This window comes from Primulina huaijiensis, chromosome 7 (genome assembly GCF_012295235.1).
Source record: "Primulina huaijiensis isolate GDHJ02 chromosome 7, ASM1229523v2, whole genome shotgun sequence".
Classification (NCBI taxonomy): domain Eukaryota; kingdom Viridiplantae; phylum Streptophyta; class Magnoliopsida; order Lamiales; family Gesneriaceae; genus Primulina; species Primulina huaijiensis.
Genome location: NC_133312.1, coordinates 16,229,854 through 16,248,254, shown reverse-complemented (window position 1 = coordinate 16,248,254; position 18,401 = coordinate 16,229,854). Strand labels below are relative to the sequence as shown.

The following is an 18,401-nucleotide window of genomic DNA, read 5'->3' as shown; positions in this document are numbered from 1 at the left end:
ATGCTAACTGTGCTCCTCTCTGTTCTTCGAATAGATCAGTATGTCGTCTATGAAAACTATGACGAACTGATCCAAATACGACTGAAACACGCGATTCATGAGATCCATGAAGATCGCTGGCGCGTTCGTCAATCCGAAAGGCATCACCATAAACTCATAGTGCTCATAACGCGTCCTGATTGCCGTCTTATGCACGTCAGACTCTCTCACATTCAGCTGGTACTATCCTAATCGGAGATATATTTTCGAGAATACTGATGCTCTCTGAAGCTGATCAAATAGATCATCGATCCTAGGCAGTGGATACTTGTTCTTGACAGTAACACGGTTCAGCTCTCTGTAGTCAATGCAAAGCCGCATGCTGCCATATTTCTTTTCAACAAATAGTACCGATGCGCCTCGTGGAGAAAAGCTAGGGCGAATGAAACACTTATCTAGCAAGTCATGTATTTGATCCTTCAGTTCCTTCATCTTTGCTTGTGCTAGACGATAGGGTGTCTTAGAAATCGGCACTGCACCTGGCATGAGCTCGATAGAAAAGTCCACCTCTCTGTCTGGTTGAATGCCCGAAACATCCTCAGGGAAATCACTGGGAAAATCTCTGACCACTTCAACCTCCTCTAGTCTCTGACTGACTGGCTCGTTCACTGTCACAATACTGGTAAAAAATGTATGGCAGACTCTCCTCATGATCTTCCTCGCACAGATGCAAGAAATGATGTACGGCATCTGTTGGTGTCTGGCTGCCTCAAATATAAATGGCTTACCGCTGGGCGGTCGGACAGATACTGACCTCCGTCGAAAATCTATAGCAGCTCCGTTCGAAGAAAGCCAGTCCATATCCAAAATGATGTCGAACTATGGCAACGGTAGCACAATCAAATCTGTCTGCACCGCATTCTTCTGTAACCGAAGCTCCAATCTTTTCACTATCTGTGAGGTAAACATCTGATCCTCGGATGAAATCGATACTCAGAAACCCAAATTCATTGCCTCTGGTATGATTCCTAGTCGCTTGACAAAAGATTAGGATAAATGTTTAGCTCCGGAGTCTAGCAATGCATACGTGGCTACACCTGAAATATATATCATTCCTGCGACAAAACATATCATCAAATCTAATCACGTTGAAACTTAAGAAATTTTCTATCAGCAATAATCCCAAAACTCTTGAAAAATACTGATTTAATTCCAGTACCCAATCAAAAATGTCGAACTTTATCTCAAAAATTTTGGAATTTGCAATTTGGCCCTTAAAGTTTCGAATTCTTTACAATTTGGCCCTGCAATTCTCAAAAATTGGACTTTCATCCCCAACAGATTTCAAATTTAGTCCAAATAATTTCTTTAAAATTTTTGAAATATATTTACTTGATTCCCAAAAATTTGAAAAATTCGAAAACTGTCCCTAAATTTTCGATTTTTGCAATTAAGTCCTTAAAATTCCCAGCTCGTTTAATTCAATCCATAAGTCCAATGAGGTAGAGCAGGCAACCTAAAGTGGGCCCTGATTCCTCAGGCAATCAGCTTCTTTTTGGCCCTCTTCTTTGCATATGAAGCACTTGAAAGTCCCCCACATACACTTGCCATAGTGAAGTTTGTTGCACTGTTTTCACGGCGGTCCTCCCTCCAGCTTAGGAGCCCCTGGTGCCTGGAGTGGCTGCTGCGGTCCAGGCCTCTTGAACTTACCTCGGGGCTTCTGCTGCCTCGGTGACCCTAAATACTGCTTCTTTTGTGGCTGAGTACTCTTTTGGGTCTGACGCCTCTTTCGCTGAAATTTTTTTTTTGAAAGCTAATTCTCGAAAATGAGCATTTACAAGCATGCATGTAATAACTGCTGAAACTCACATATTTTATTATAAGAGGAATTCCATACTAAAAAAATTACTGCAGTTAAAAATATTTCCAAAACTCCTGTCGGACCATCAACATATAAAAAGACAAAGTATGAAAATATCCAAAATACTCCTATCTCATAACCATGATGTGCAGAAGAAATAACGTCATCGGGTTCGCGTGCGCACATCCAGCCCCGCCTACTCAGTTATCGGCGCCTCCAGTCTCCTCATTGTTATGCTCACCTACATCACTCACACCTAGTGAGTCTAAAGACTCAACACATCTGTAACGTTATAACGAGTACATATACATAACTTGCAACAGTGAAAAGTACTGTAATAAAAATAAATTTCATGATCGTAAAAGTCGCATGCATAATCATAACCTGTCGAAGCATAAATATTTTCATAACATATCACATCACATCAGTATATACGTGTTCGTTTTCTTAATTTGAATTCTGTTCGTTGGTTGTGACTTTCGTATCATCGTGTCAGTCGATGGATCCATCTACGTGTAACCGTGGTACCCGGCGGCAGGGACATCAGCGACAGCATTACCCGTCCACTGAGCCTTGGCCTTACATGTCATCGTATTAGTCACAGCCAACTCACATCCTTTAAAACATGTCATCATATTCATCACTTAATAAAATCATGCACATACGTAATTTTTTCTTAAAATCAAGCATGCAACATATTTTTCGTAATTACCTAAAAAGTCATATACATGATAACATAAACATTTAAAACATGTCAAATCGTGTTTAGGGCACTGTCAGGGCTAAAAACTCGACCCGGGTGCAAAATGATCATTTTGTCCCTGGAAACCCTAATTGACTATTTTACCCATGGACCTCTAAATTTTGACTCGAAGCCAACCAAACTCGTTAAAACACCTTAAAACATATTTATAATCATTTCACAGACGTAAACTAGAGCCCGTTTCAGAACTTACACGATTCATTTTTTAAGACATAACCATGACCCTAACAACCTATTTCAGACCACTAAGAACCCTTGAAAGCCCCCTGGTCCTTACTGAATTTTCTGTACTATGGACGACCGAACCCTAATGCACCATGGTCCAAAATTTTTGACCCTAGCTCGACTCTAGGATGGACCAGCCCTGAACTAGACCACCCTAGGACCATGAACAACTCGAGGACTCCTTCCTGGACCGACCAAACCATGCCCTTGGCTCCCAAACTCGCGGACGTGTGCAACAACCCCAAACTACCCTATCTTCGAACCACCCGAGACCAACCCAGTACCATTCCCTTCGAACCGCTTATGGGCCACAACATGTCACTCACAACCCTATTCTAGCCTTGTCACAGACACAAGAGGGTCGGCTCCTTGGCTGGAATAGAGCCATGCATGGCTGGACACACTAAAGCACTCGATCAATCAAAACCAAGCCCTAACCGAACGTAACTCGCCTAGCTACCCCTTCAACTCGACCAAGCCATGAATCTAGCCCTTAGGTCCCTTGTCCCTTGACCTGTTCAGCACCCTAGCAACGTAGACCAGCAGCCCCTTACACAACCATTCAAGAAAAACGTGAGTTTAATCAAAACATGTGGATTTCATGACAAACCGATTGCATAAATGTTTTAACATGCGAGGACAGAACAATATTCATACACGGCACACATATAAACATATATACATCATGAATGATGAGAAAAAGAAGATACATGGCGTGCCTTAACGTTTACGTGCTCAAAAACTTGAAGGTACGTGCGTAGGGCCTGCACCGGAGAAGCATGGAAGAAGCTTCCTTAAAAACTATGGAGGAACTAAAGAATGGCTGCTGTAATTTTTAAAAAAACTGATGTTGCAGCTATGGGGTGGGCGGCCAAGAGCTAGGTTAGGGTTAGGGTTAGAGTGTGGAGTGTTTAAATGGTATACTTAAACACTAAAGGGCCCTTAAATAAAAATTAAAGGAATTAAAAGGGTTTGGGGCCCATCAAGCAATAAAATAAACCCATTGAACCCAATAACACTGACGAAAAATATTTTGTTTAAGTATGTTTTTGAAAATATTGTCCGAACCCTCAAAAAGTCTTCCGACTCGATAAAATTTGCGTACCTGTTAAAAATATGACCCAACGAGTAAAAATACCCAACCAAGGCCCATTTTCGAAAATCACACTTAAATACCCCATATATTAAATAATTAAAAATAATTATTCAATAAAAATATTTTTTCTGATTATCCCCGGTCTCCGTTACTCGTTCGAGCGCGAAATGCAACTTAAAATCCTAATGCATGAAACTTTAAAATAAACATAATAAACATCTATCCAAGCCATACTCATGCAACAAAATGCATAAAAATCATTAAACACATACTTTAAATAAAAACCCTAGATCGCATGCAGGCGGATTACGTAGTTTGAATTTCCTAGATCTTACATAATCAGTGTTATTTATTATATATTTTTGTTCTAAATATTAATATTTTTTGAATACTAATTTATTATTCATCACAAGATAGCTGCAAATCGAGGTCCAAATGATCACAATGTTCTGTATTTGCAAGCGACACATATCTTATCAATAGTTTTTTTTGAAAATGCTGATCATATTGTACAAGTGAAGCGTTAAGATAATCTTATCTGAGTATTATATCTTGGAAATAAAAAACAACCATGTGTTGGCGTATTTAAATCTTATAAGGTTATATGTTGTTTTATAATGTGGCTTTCTTGTTTTGAATAATCACGTTATAACTGCTCTTTTTGAACAGTGGCACCATGAGACACATACGTTTCGCTTTAGTTGTAGTGAGACAAAAATAACATTACAAGATGTTTCAATTATTTGGGGCCTAAAAATCGACGGTGATTGGAGTAGATTACTCATATAAAGTTATTGGAGGACACACATACTCTCCGATTTGTTAGGAGATGATTCTCTACCATCGAATTTTAAAGGTGATTTGAAGGATCGAGTGTGCTAGTGCCTTTGAACGCATTTCGAACACTATATTCTCCAATGAGCTGTAATAGCTCGTGTTCTAAGAATGTTAACACCGATGAATTAAATCGAGTTTGGTTTAAAATCAAGCGGAAGAAACTCGAAGTAATCCTTCATGAAAAAGACTGTTATTAGAAAACATTTTAACTTATGTAAACTGAATAACTGAAAAAATGTAGATTAGTTTTTGCATTCATTAATTTAGTTATGGTGACAACTGAACTGACAGATACTCTAATTGATCCAAATAGTTTGAAAACAGCAGTTAGTAAGTTAAATACACAAGATATGTTTATGGATGTTCGGAGACTTCAACTGCTCCTATGTCACCCCTTCTACCTCCACGGGTAGGATCCACTAGAAGACTTTGATTTATACAACTCTTTGTACAAACCCACTCAACTAGGACTTACACTACTGCCTAAACTGAACTCCTAGCTACGACTGAAGGCAGCACCTTCCAGCCAACACTTCCTTAACGTCTATGTGTCAAAGACTACATACACAAGTTTAACGTCTTTGTGCAAGACGGTATTTGAGTGGTTGAGAGAGTGTTTGTGTGTAAGAACTGAACAAGGATGTTCTCACACACTGAGGGAGATAAGCTTCAACACTAAGCTGATAACACGTTGAAGAGTCTCTCTGGGCTGATTGCTTCTGAAAGCTGATTTGCAATTTGCGTGCCCTTTCTTTTCTCTCTTATTTGCTTTGAAGCTTTTTCTCTCTATATGTTGTTTTGTTGAGTCTTCACTGATCTTCTCTTTATATAGACGGAAAAAATTGATCGTACAGTGAGACTCATTTATTGTATCCGTTGCATCTTGAATTCGTTTCTTGGACTTTGTGTCTCGACTTTTCGACTGTCCTTCTGAAATGTTTTGTCTTTAATGCTCTGATGCAACGTCCCTTTATTGTCCTTTGACTGGACAATGGCTTTGTACCTTTACGCACAGATAGAATCCACTAAAAGATGATTTGACTCGTCAGTTGAACTGATTTCACTCTCGTTCAGTTGAATTGATCAGCTGGGTTTCTTCATCAGTTGAACACTCCTTCGGCTGACCAGGCTTCAGAGATTCTCCTGCCGAACCACCTATCAACTGGACAATCAGCTGGACTGCTCAATTGACGTAACAGTTAGACTGATTCAGTTTGTGCGATCAGTTAGGTCTTCTGTTTGCGATGTAAACAGCTCGTGACTAATCCTAGCTTCTGCACACTAAGGTAGATTATTAGTAACACAAATTAACAAGTTTTTTAACATCAAAATCAAGATCGCGAACTTGAAAAGTTCCAACACGATCCCTTGTCTATACCTCTTTACACGCTCATTGTAAATCTACAATTATTGATGATGAATAGCTCGGAGGTTGATGTGATTATATATAGACGATGTGTTGATGATAATCAGATGAATATGTTTTTAGATTATCAAGGAGGGTCTATCAGAGTTTTGTTTTTGCAAATACTCCGTGATATTGATAGTGCAATCCTACAGTTGGGAGAGTGCGGTTTTAGCAATTCTATATCGCTAGTTATGCAATGCAATACTTATAGAAAATGTAATATAACATGGTCTTTATACATCTTTTTATGTATGTGTAATGTATTTTGACTACTGATTATATCATTTGGTTTTTTTTTTTAACTTTATTTATTATTATTGATAGATATGGGCATGAGTAAGATTAAATTTATTAACCTTGACAGACAAGGTGTATCTCTTATTGCTCTTGCTGGTGGCCCTGAAATATTTCTAGTTGACCTCTGATATGCGTAATCTGGCCATGACTGATTTTCCTGAACCATACAACGACCTTTTGTGACTCGTTCAATGAAGTATTGTACGCATATGTTAAGGGTCAAGTGTACAATCACATAAATAAGAAGTCTACGACCACCGTTTAACACTATTTAAGAATTTTGACATGTTGGTCGTCATTACCCCATGACGCCAACCACCGTCATGGGCTAGACTCCATTTCTTCTTAGAAATTTCATCTAAATACTTGTGAGCCAAAAACTTTTTGTTCTTGATTGCCTCCATTCTCGCTTCGAAGTAACAAATTTAGTGTTGCGTACCCACTTCCCAACATAAATATTTCAAAATGCACAAAATGCACATCTTTGAACTTAGCATTAAAATTTTAGCACATGTGTCTCAAACAAAAACGATGCAAACCATTTGGTGGTCGAAAATATGGTAAATTCTCAGCTACTCGCACAATTCCCTTATGTCTATAAGAAATTAGATACACTTCATCTGCACCACAAACAACATGTTGTTCGAGATTCTCCAAGAACCATTCTACGAGTCAGATGTTTCTTCATCCACTATGGCGAAAACTAGTGGTAGAATTTGATTTTTTGCATCCAAAGTGACATCGACCAATATTTTTGCTTATATTATTTGTAAATATGTATATCAACACTAATGATTTTGTGACAGTTTCGACATCTATGCACGAATTGAAAGCCCAAAAAACATAGTTCAATGTTTTTATCGCTTGGTGGTTCGATCTGAGATGGTCTCATTCCACAACTATTCCCGAATTATATTTGGACAGTTCACCCATATATTTTGGAAGAAGTAGCATGGAGCTTTCCCATGTTCCATAAACAATCTCCATCATGCCTTCGTATACGAGATTGTGTATTCAAATTTTTCTTTCACTTTCTCAATTATATACTTGATCTCGAACAAATGATCACATCGTACAATGCCTAATAGTGTATTTTCCACCATCTCACTACTCAAGTTGCGATGATCAATGCCAACATTTGTATAGATAACATGTATGCGGCCCATCATATTTTGTTAATTTCCAATAACTCGTCTTCTACTTGAAAGAATCTCGAAGACCTCATCGACACCTGACCATAGATGAGGTGTTTTGGCACCATAATTTCCACGAATTTCGCGTGCTCTTAAAAACAATATACTCACTCCTAGAAACTCTAACAGGGTAATATTTCATAGATGCGATCTGTAACGTCCACTACTCGTTTTTTTTAAAAAGTAATATAAAAAATTTTTCCACTAAGTAATTCGGTCGAAGTTACTCTATACCTAAATATATATTTTTAAAATACTTTTGCACTATTTAAAAATAAACCAACCAACTATTATTTGAAAATCCAAAAGAAAGTAATTTCAAAGCACAAAGTCTTAAAACGTCAACCAACCTAAACTAACATTATTTCAAAAATAAACTTAACTCTAACATCCTTTCAAATCCTGTCAAAATCATCATAAGTCATAAAAATCTTTAAGTAATCATAAATCATAAACTTATTTTATTTGCGAAAAACTAGCGACGGTCCTCGAGTTGTGTGAACTTTCAGTCCAGTAATATCAACTATCAAGACCTCCATTAACAACAATATCATGCTCACCTGTATCGATCACACCTAGTGAGTCTATTGACTCAACAAACCTTAATCATGATAACAAGTAATACATATGCATTCACAAGCAACATTGAAAATACTTTTACTTAAAATACCTTTTTCTTGACATGCATAAACTTAAACATTTTTTCTTTCATCATATACAATTTTCTTTTCATCATATACGTATACCTTTCCCTTTTTATTGAATTCAAATCCGAAATTGTGACTTTCGTGTTAGTTGAAGGTCGATGGATCCATCTACGTATTACCACGGTTACCAGACGACGGGGACATCAGCTCTCACTCTTCAATTGAGCCTTGGCCTTACATATCATCGTATCATTGTATTAGTCACAATCAATTCACCTCCTTCAACTTTTCATATTTCCATCACTTATAAAAATTCGTGCACGTATAAATCATTTTTCTTTTAAACACGGTATGCAACATATCTTTTAGACTTAACATTTCATCATAAAATTCAATAAATATTTAAAATATATATTTTAACATTTATTACAGCATTCAAGGCACTTTCAGGATGTCTAACATTTTTCAGGTGTAAAATAACTGTTTTGCCCTTGGAACTCTAACTTTCCCAATTTATCTTTAGACCTTAAAACGACGACCCAAATCATTCCAAACCTAACATATCACCTTAAAATGCACCCATAAATATTTCTTAGACATTAAACTTAGGCTTCTCGACTAATTTCTCAATTCGTTTTTAAATTTAGACGTACATCCCGGTTTTGATTCGTATTGATTCGAAACTTAATCAAACTTGAACCAAAGCCTAATAACACCTAACTAAACCATATACAACCCAATCCTAGACCATTCAAACATCGGACCAACCTAGATCATCTACTGAAATTTTCTGCACACAAAACCTTAGCCTAATTGGTTCGATTCGTAGATTGCCTCGACTCCAGCCCCTTAACCACCATGTCTAGACCTTAGTTGACACTCCTAGGACCTAGACCGAACCCATAAAATGCTGCTGGATAGAACCTAGCGGCCCTAGAATCCAATCCTTCACCCTTCAATCTCCAAGGCATGCGCGGCCATGCCTTCCGTCGGGCCCCCTTGCCCTTTGAAACAGCCCTCGTGCAACCCATATAGGACCATCATGCTGCCCCCTTAGGTCCCCTGGTCATGCCCTAACATTAGTTAAAACCGTGGCCCTCAAGGTGTCCTAACCGAAACCCTAGCCCATGAAAACTCCTAATTTTCGTTCAGTTGTGATGCCTTCGCGTTCAGCCCTTGTGACGCCTCCCATATGACTCCTAAACCCTCTGAAATTTGTCCCTTCAAGTTCCCCTACCATGGCAGCCCCTTTGTGCATCATTAAGAAGAGTTTCAAATCATGAAAACACAAATTTTGGTTGTATAAAACCTCAAAAACGAAAATAAACAAAGGGTAACATATTTTTCATGCAACCATGCATCAAACATATAATATGGTGTGATAGATGAGAAAAAGAAGATTAAGACATGCCTTTGCGTTTATTACGCACGAAAACAACTTGGTGATGCGAGGACGTCGAGAAAGAGAAGACCCTATGCTGATTTTTCTTCAAAAATCATGAGTTTCCTTCCAAAACCGTGGGTGTGTGTGTGTGGTTTGCTGCTAGGAAGATTCCTACAGTATTTGAGGGTGAGGGGGCGTAAGTTGTGTGCTTTAGGTTAGGGTTTATTAGTTTAAAGTTTGATATATAATACATGATATAAGCTTAGGCCTCTTAACCTAGTATAATAGGTCTATTAGATAATAATTAAAATATTTTGTTTAGGAAATTTTGTGAACATAATAGTCGAGTTATCAAAAAGTTCATATTTTCGTCGATAATCGAATATCGTTTAAAAATACAACTCAACGTATAAAAACACCTCAAAACACTTCATTTTAGAAAATACCAAATAACATATGCCATATATTAAATAATTAAAATTAATCATTTGATAAAAATATTTTCCCTTATTTGGTCTCCGGTCTCCGTTCCTCGATCGCGTCTCGAATAACTTTTTAAAACACAGTTTTATGCATTCTAAAATAAAACTACATTTTAAACATGTAATCATGCATATCATAATTAATTCATGCCATTAAAACCATTTAATTAGTCATTTTCTATTTTCTCTATATCTGCATGCAGATGGATTACGTTATCGTATTTTTGGACCTTACAAGATCAAATAATTTTTATCCTTAAAAATCATGTTCATAGATAGCTATCCTTTGTTAGTATTATTATAGCTAGATCGCAAATCAGAAAACATCAATAAAATCAAAAAGCTCCTCCCTGAATACTTTTATCAAAAAATGATGGCATCTCAGACACGTCTGACATAAATGGTGTTACTCTTTTCTCTAATGTGCCATGAGGTTGTTCAAATGATGGTGCCCCACATTGGGACATGCACACATATTCTCTTCTCTATCATCATTTATCTCATCTTCGTTATTATCATATTCTTCTAAAGATTCTCTATATGACATCTCGGGTTCAGTATCACTCCGAAAAGCATCATGATTATTTTCTCATTCATCTGAAAAACGGGGCTCCGCATCAACCGCATTATCAATTGGATCCCAAACTGCTCAAACATTTTCAGACCAACCCGGTGCTGTATTTGGCCAACATGAGGGATTGAATTTGGACGGACCGATGATATATCGATCTCACGGTCCACTTCCATGCTCAAAATATATATTTCTTTATCTTTCAGTGACATGTACTGAAACGTCTGTCTTTTTTTTTCTTAAAATGTGTTTTTTTTTAAACCCTTACATAGCATCGGTCGAATCATACACATTTGCATAAAAATATTTTAGAACCATTTAAAAATTAAAACAACCAACTATATATTTGAGAAATACAGCTCATACTATAATTCTCTCAAAAATCACTCAAAAGCATAAATAAAAAGTCGTAAAAATCTGTAACATAAATCATAATCATAAATGCGGAAAGCTAGAAGCGCTGGTCCTCGGGTCGTGTGCACCTTTAGTCCAGTCAGGTCAACCATCAAGACCTCCCATAACATTAATATCATAACCACCTGCATCAATAACACCTAGTGAGTCTAAGACTCAACACGTCATATTCTTGATAACAAGTAATACGTATAAAACCACAAGCAACAGTGAAAAATACTTATACTTAAAATATCGTTTTCATGAAGATGCATAACGTCAAACATGAACATTTTCGTAAACCTTTTTATGATGCATGAACTTTAAATAAAATATTTTCATAATGATGCATCAACTTTAAACATAAAAATTTTCTTGACATGCAAACATAAACCTTAACTTTTCCCTTTTTCCTCAACATGAAATAACATAAAACCTTTTAACATGTTCATAAACATTTTTCCTTTTCATTTGTTGAATTCAGATCGTTAATTGTGACTTTCCTCAAACCTCAAAAGTCGATGGATCCATCTACATGTAACCACAGTACTGGGCGGCGGGGACACCAGCGACACTCTCACGGGTCAACTGGGCCTTGGCCTATCCTCATCGATTAAAAATACGATCGTCGGGGCTCCCTCAGGGGCCTTCTCCCATAGACGGACTCCCTCTGTGGCCTTTTCCCACGCACGGGTTCTCTCTGGGGCCTTCTCCCGAAAATGGGATCCCTTTGGGCCTTCTCTCCTCACGATATTCTCATTCTTACCTCAAACCTCATATCCTCAATGGTAACAATGTTTCATACGATCGTCGGGCTCCCACTGGGACCATAACCCTCATGATATCTCCAATGTAACCATGTAATAGTCACAATTACTTCACTTCTTTCAACTTTTCTTATTCTCATCACTTTATAAAAATCATGCATTTAATATCTTTTTTTAAAAAAAAACAAGCATGCAACATATCTTTTTACGTTATCGTTTCCTCATAAAAATCCATAATCGTTTAAAATAAACATTTGAACGTATTAAAAATCCATAAACATTTAAAATGACATTTTAACCTCAAATCATTTAAAATAACATTTTGACATATTAAATCATAAACATATAAAATTCCCTAAACATTTAAAATATCATTTTAACATATAAAATTCTATAAACATCCATAACGATAGAAAATAATCATATTAGCACATAAAACAGCATTCAGGGCACTGCCATGACGTTTACTAATTTCTAGGTGTAAAAAGACTGTTTTACCCCTGGACGTAAAATTTCACGTTTTTGATTTTTTTTTCTTAATTTCATTGACTCTAACATGTCCCAAATAATTATTTAAGCTTACATAAATTTTCCCATAATTTTATTTGGATTAAATCGATGATTTTTAAATTAATCTTTAAATGTGACGTATTAATACGTTTTAATCTCGAATTAACCCAAACCTTAATATAAAATTCTCAAATTAAAAACTTAGACTTTTAATAATTATTTAAGCTTAAATATAATTTTTCATAATTTTATAAAGCTTAAAACTAGGCGTTTCAATTAACTCGTTAATTAGCGTTCCATGCGGCGATTAAATCTCGATTAAATCCAAAACTCGTTATTTTGACCCCAAATTTTAAACACAGCATTTTTAATATTTATTCTACCCTTCCAAGTCATGATCCATCCCCGTGGACGCATGGATTCATTTTTAGATTTTTAATTTTCGTTTTTGACACACTAACGAACACACCGAGCCATCTCCCAATTTACTCGAGCCACGCCCGAGCCACCTTGAGCCAAAACCTAGCCAACCCATCTAGAGACACTACAGACGAAGCCCAGCCCGAAAAACTAACTCTGGCCCGCTCAAAAACTTGCTGGACAGTAGACCACTTGTATGAATGTGTGTGCGTGAGTTTGCATCCTTGGTGTATTAGGTTCCCTTGTCAACTAGGACACCTCCCAGCCTTAACCACTTGACCCCTCACGATACTAACCCTCCCTGGACCACGCCCCAACCAAGCCCAGACCAACCCAGCCACCAGAACCCCAAGCCCGAAGCACCTGAATCAAAGAACACCAGCTGCGCTACTTGCTCTCCCTCACGACTTCCATTGTTTCCTCGAGCCAGCAGCGACCCAGCCACTCCAGCCCTTAGCTCGACCCCTGCCCATGACCCTTGGACCCTGATGGACCCACCCTGACTCGCCCTTAGCCCCAGCCGCCCCCTCTCCCGAATCCTGCAGCGTACAGCATATGGGGGAGAGTCCCACTTCCTGTGGACTCTTCCCCAGCCTCCTCCCTCGACCCTAGCCACCCTATGACCCTACCTAGCCTTCGAACCTGACCCTGGCCCAGCCCCCAACAAGCCCTGGCCGAGCCCCAGCCCCCATGCACAGCACCGTACCCTTGAACCATACTTGCACTCAACTCAAACTCACGGCTTCATCACTCAAATATAAGTCATGTGTAGCTTAGTGGATATAGACTTTGTTTTCTAAGCATCAAGTTGTAAAAGTTTAATATCAATCACATGTAGTTTAGTGCATATAGACTTTTGTTTTCTAAGCATCAAGTTGTAGGTTCAATTCCTACTTTGTTCTTTTTTCTATTTATTTTTTAATTCAAAATATCAAAATTATAGTTTAGTCTCTTACTATTTCTTATAATTACGTTTTGATTCTCATTTAAATATAAACCAAATAAATTATAAAAAATATTGTACAACCACACAATGTGTACGTCGATACACTAGTTTTTATAAAGAAAAGAAGGTGATACTAAGAAATAGAGACATAAACTAGATGAAACTGATATAAAATGTTTGAACTCGGAATCTTTATAATAAACAAGCTAACAAATTTTTAAATGTCATGAACTAAAAATCTGGGAATCGCGGTAATTTAAAGCCGGGAATCGCGTTTCAACGCCTGCCGCAGTGTGACTTGACAGGCCTGCAGCGTCCGCTATAGTGGATGGTTGCACAGCATCAGCACCTCATGATGATGTTTTGCAATAAATTTGCAAATATCTCAATTTAGGGTATTTTTTAATTTTATTTTTTAAAAAATAATTATAAAAACCCTTTAATATACTATGTCTACATTACATGATATTTAACATTTGCTCCCAAGAGCGGCTCTATGGATTCATCTATGTTTTAATAATGTATGTACACATCGATTGATATTAATTAATTTAAATATATTTTATTTAAAATTTAATAAATAATAATATGAGCAGCATTGAATAGACGCCACAGAATAAATGTATTAGGGCCATACGTTCTGCGAACCTCTCCTCCCTCCCTTTTCCAGCTTTAAATACCTTCACTCACTCATGCTTGCACATACAAACGCGCAATCGCAAATTCCTGAAATTCGAAGGCGAATCGGCGAAGAGGAAAAGGAATTTGATCAGAAATGGCGAGTGGAAGAGTAGATCTGGACGGCAATTTGATAAAGCCGATGACGATATGTATGATCGGCGCCGGAGGTTTCATTGGCTCGCATCTATGTGAGAAGCTGATGGCGGAGACGCCGCACAAGGTGTTGGCGGTTGATGTTTATAATGACAAGATCAAGCACCTACTTGAGCCATCCGGTGGCGTCTCGCCCCTGTCGGTGGATCGCATCCAGTTCCATCGCCTTAACATTAAGAATGACTCGCGCCTTGAAGGACTCATCAAGATGGCAGATCTTGTAATTTTCATCAACTTCTCGATGTTTCTTTTGCATTTTTTTGGTTGGTGCTTCGTTGATAAGTTTTGTTCCATTTATATTTTTGCGTTTTCTCGAACTTTCATTTTCGTTTCTTTTTCACGTGTTCTATTGGTGGGAAGACTTCTTCATTTGAAGCTTATTCAGATCTTGACAAGAATTTCTGGCCTCTGCTGGTTTGAATTTGATGTTTTCGCAGCATTTCGTCAATTTCTTTCTTTAGTAAATTTTTAACGTTAGCTTCTTTTACATAGTTGTTATATATTTGTGGGGAAAGATGTATTCATTAATGACTAATTTCTTAATTTTTGCTCCGCAATTTTTTGTTGCTTGACTGTTTATGCTACTGCACGCTCGTTATTTGTGAGGCTGAACTTATTTTTGAGTTTTCTCGTGACTTAGACTATAAATCTTGCTGCTATATGCACTCCAGCGGATTACAATACGCGTCCGCTTGACACAATTTACAGCAATTTCATTGATGCTCTCCCGGTGGTAAGTTCTTATATGCTAAAATTTTGGACGATGATGATTTGTACTTGGACCAATTGAAATGTTTGTTTTTTATATGTTTGGGTTTAGGTTAAATACTGTTCAGAGAACGGCAAGCGTCTCGTACATTTCTCCACTTGTGAAATCTATGGAAAAACAATTGGTTCTTTTCTGAATAAAGATAGCCCATTGCGACAGGTGAGTGGCTGCTGGTTTCCTCTTGATTGGGTGGATGTTATTACTGGAGTAACTGTGCTTTCTTGATACATTTATTTTTGTACATTTCCTCATGAGAGGAGTCTCTTTCAATGTTCCATGTTGACTGCTTTTTCTGGCCGTTACAGCTGGACTGACAGATCAAGATACCAAGTTGTTTATTTCGTATAAAAATGATTCACGTGGACCCACAGGCCACAAGGCACTATTTTAAATTATTTAGTTTCGTTCATATAGACAAATGTGGTTCACACCACCCTTGACTAGTTCCCATTCTATCTTGATCATAATGAAAAAAATCACGATCATTTGGATCTTTGCTATCTGTGAAGTAATAATAGCAATGAAGAAAATAATGTTTTAACACAATACGTACGAGTATTGGTGGTATTCTACATCGGTTCAAGTTTGGTTTAGTTTACGCTTTACATTAGTATTACCACCAAAGCTTCTTCGCTAACTTCTCTTTCTATCATCCTCCTATCAGCTTAAAATCAGTGTCATATACATGCTTCTTTTAGGGTGAAAAAACTTGTAATAATGTAGATGCCAATTCCTAAACTTATGATAATACCTTCTGGAGGATAAATTGTATTGGTTTACTCACACTGTCTTTTATGTTTTCAACCATGCTGCGTATTCTTGAACGATTCTAGTTTTTCCACTAATGTGTTTCAAGTGTTATTTTCAATTCTGTGGATTGACAAGTCTGGTGAAGAATTTTCAATCATCATTCACCTTTGTTCATCAGGACCCTGCCTACTATGTTCTTAAAGAAGATGAATCTCCTTGCATTTTTGGCCCAATTGATAAGCAGAGGTGGTCATATGCATGTGCGAAACAGTTAATTGAGAGGTTGATCTATGGTTAGTGATTAATCTTTATTCATCTACTTGGTTTTGGAGTTATGTTTTTCACGACTTTCTTGCTTCCTAGCCGAGGGTGCTGAAAATGGCCTTGAATTCACAATTGTAAGGCCATTCAATTGGATTGGTCCTAGAATGGATTTTATACCTGGGATTGATGGTCCGAGCGAGGGTGTTCCTAGAGTTCTAGCATGCTTTAGCAATGTAAGATCATTCTGACTCGCTGATCAGTCACCACACTTTTGAAATTGTTTATTTATTGGCTGTTGATTCTCTTTCTATTTAGAATCTTTTAAGGCATGAACCACTTAAGCTTGTGGATGGCGGCCAATCACAGAGAACCTTTGTTTATATCAAGGATGCCATTGAAGCTGTTCTGTTGATGATTGTAAGTTCAATATATGTTTACCCACTTACCCTTGTATTCCTGTTCAAGTAAATCTTACGAACCCATAATTGATGGTGCTGTTTTCCTTAGGAAAATCCATCCAGGGCAAATGGTCAGATATTTAACGTGGGAAACCCTAACAATGAAGTTACCGTTCGGCAGCTTGCTGAAATGATGACACAGGTTAGTATGGGACACAGTACTTTCCTTCTCTATAAATTTTAAATTATGTATTATTCTCAACTTGTTTCTTTTTTTGCAGGTTTATTCAAAGGTTAGTGGAGAATCTCCACTGGATACCCCTACTATTGATGTTAGCTCCAAAGAATTTTATGGGGAAGGTTACGACGACAGTGACAGGAGAATTCCTGACATGGCAATAATCAACAGACAACTTGGTAAAGAGTACTCATTTTTAGACGGAACTTGTCTACTCGTAAAATCATTGTTTTCCCTAGTTTACTCATTTCAACTCATGTGATTATCAGGGTGGAATCCGAAGACCTCTCTATGGGATTTACTCGAGTCAACTCTTACTTACCAACACAGGACATATGCTGAAGCTATCAAGAAGGCCACCTCAAAACCAACTGCAAGCTGATTAAATCCAGAAGCTCTGCTGTTCACCTCTGGGTGCTGTTATTTCCCCCATGGCCTATGTAACTCTTCTAATCTTTACGAATTTGGTATTGTTCCTTCATATATACGAGTCATTCTTTCTGTCTCGAATCCCAGTAGTCTACCGCCGGTCCGCCGCAGTTGTAATCTTCATGTAAGTCTAGTTCTTTGAGGAATCACATAGTAGTACTCTCCATTATATTATCCTGGACATCGTACGAGTTAAAGCTATTATTGTTCCCTTCAGGTTTTGTTACAGTGACCACCTATTCTTAGTTTTATGAAATGGAGAGCATGTTGTATTTTGTTTCCTACTTTTCAGTCTTTGAAAATTTTCAATATATTTTTTATTTAATTTAATTTTATTCCATGTTTTGGAATTTTTTGTTTGCGTCGAGATAATGTGAGAGCTAAAGCCCTGAACTATGTCTATGTCCGTGTGTTATGGTAGCTTTTGTGCTTGGGAATGACCTAAGGTTGTGGTTGGATGAGATGAAAATATTTGCTTTGGAGTTTTGAAATGAGTCTAATTTTAAGTAGTTTTTGTTGAAAATTAATATTTAAAATATGTGTGTTGAATATTTGAATGTTGAAAATAAGAGTTGTAAATATTGAAAATTAGTGTGTGATGATGTAGGTAATGATGATTTTATTTTTGGATTATTTGTAAAGATTTTTTATAAATAGATCTCTCATTTGTGAAGAAAATCACAATTGAGTTGAGAGAAAAATATTATAAAGTGTGTAGTGTGATAATTTTGAGAGTTTGAGATTTTTAATTTTTATCGTAAATTTTTATTTTTTCACAACACGTTATCAGCACGAAGCTCTAAAAGTCTTCCATATTTTTCCAAGCTCCAAAATAGAAGAAAAAGGTAACAAAAGTAATAATATTTATTTTATTGTTTATTTATTTATTGTTTATATATTTAATATATAATATAATGTTATTATAAATAATAAAAAAAAA

General features: G+C 37.0%; 1 protein-coding gene across 1 annotated transcript; it reads left to right on the top strand.

Moving 5' to 3' along the window:
• The first annotated feature begins 14,399 nt into the window (after window positions 1-14,399).
• Window positions 14,400-17,745, top strand: LOC140981274 (UDP-D-apiose/UDP-D-xylose synthase 2-like). The gene is made up of 9 exons (XM_073447629.1): window positions 14,400-14,833; window positions 15,254-15,346; window positions 15,434-15,541; window positions 16,311-16,425; window positions 16,496-16,629; window positions 16,712-16,813; window positions 16,904-16,996; window positions 17,076-17,211; window positions 17,302-17,745. The coding sequence occupies exons 1-9, from the start codon at window positions 14,555-14,557 to the stop codon at window positions 17,412-17,414; spliced, it is 1,173 nt and encodes a 390-aa protein (XP_073303730.1). The 5' UTR covers window positions 14,400-14,554; the 3' UTR covers window positions 17,415-17,745.
• Window positions 17,746-18,401: the final 656 nt, after the last annotated feature.

Bases quoted from the DNA above. Each gene is read 5' to 3' on its own strand.
- LOC140981274 (XM_073447629.1), top strand. From the start codon at position 14,555: ATGGCGAGTGGAAGAGTAGATCTGGACGGCAATTTGATAAAGCCGATG. The intron at 14,834-15,253 runs GTAATTTTCATC...CTCGTGACTTAG, and splicing joins TCATCAAGATGGCAGATCTT to ACTATAAATCTTGCTGCTAT. The intron at 17,212-17,301 runs GTAAAGAGTACT...TGTGATTATCAG, and splicing joins AATAATCAACAGACAACTTG to GGTGGAATCCGAAGACCTCT.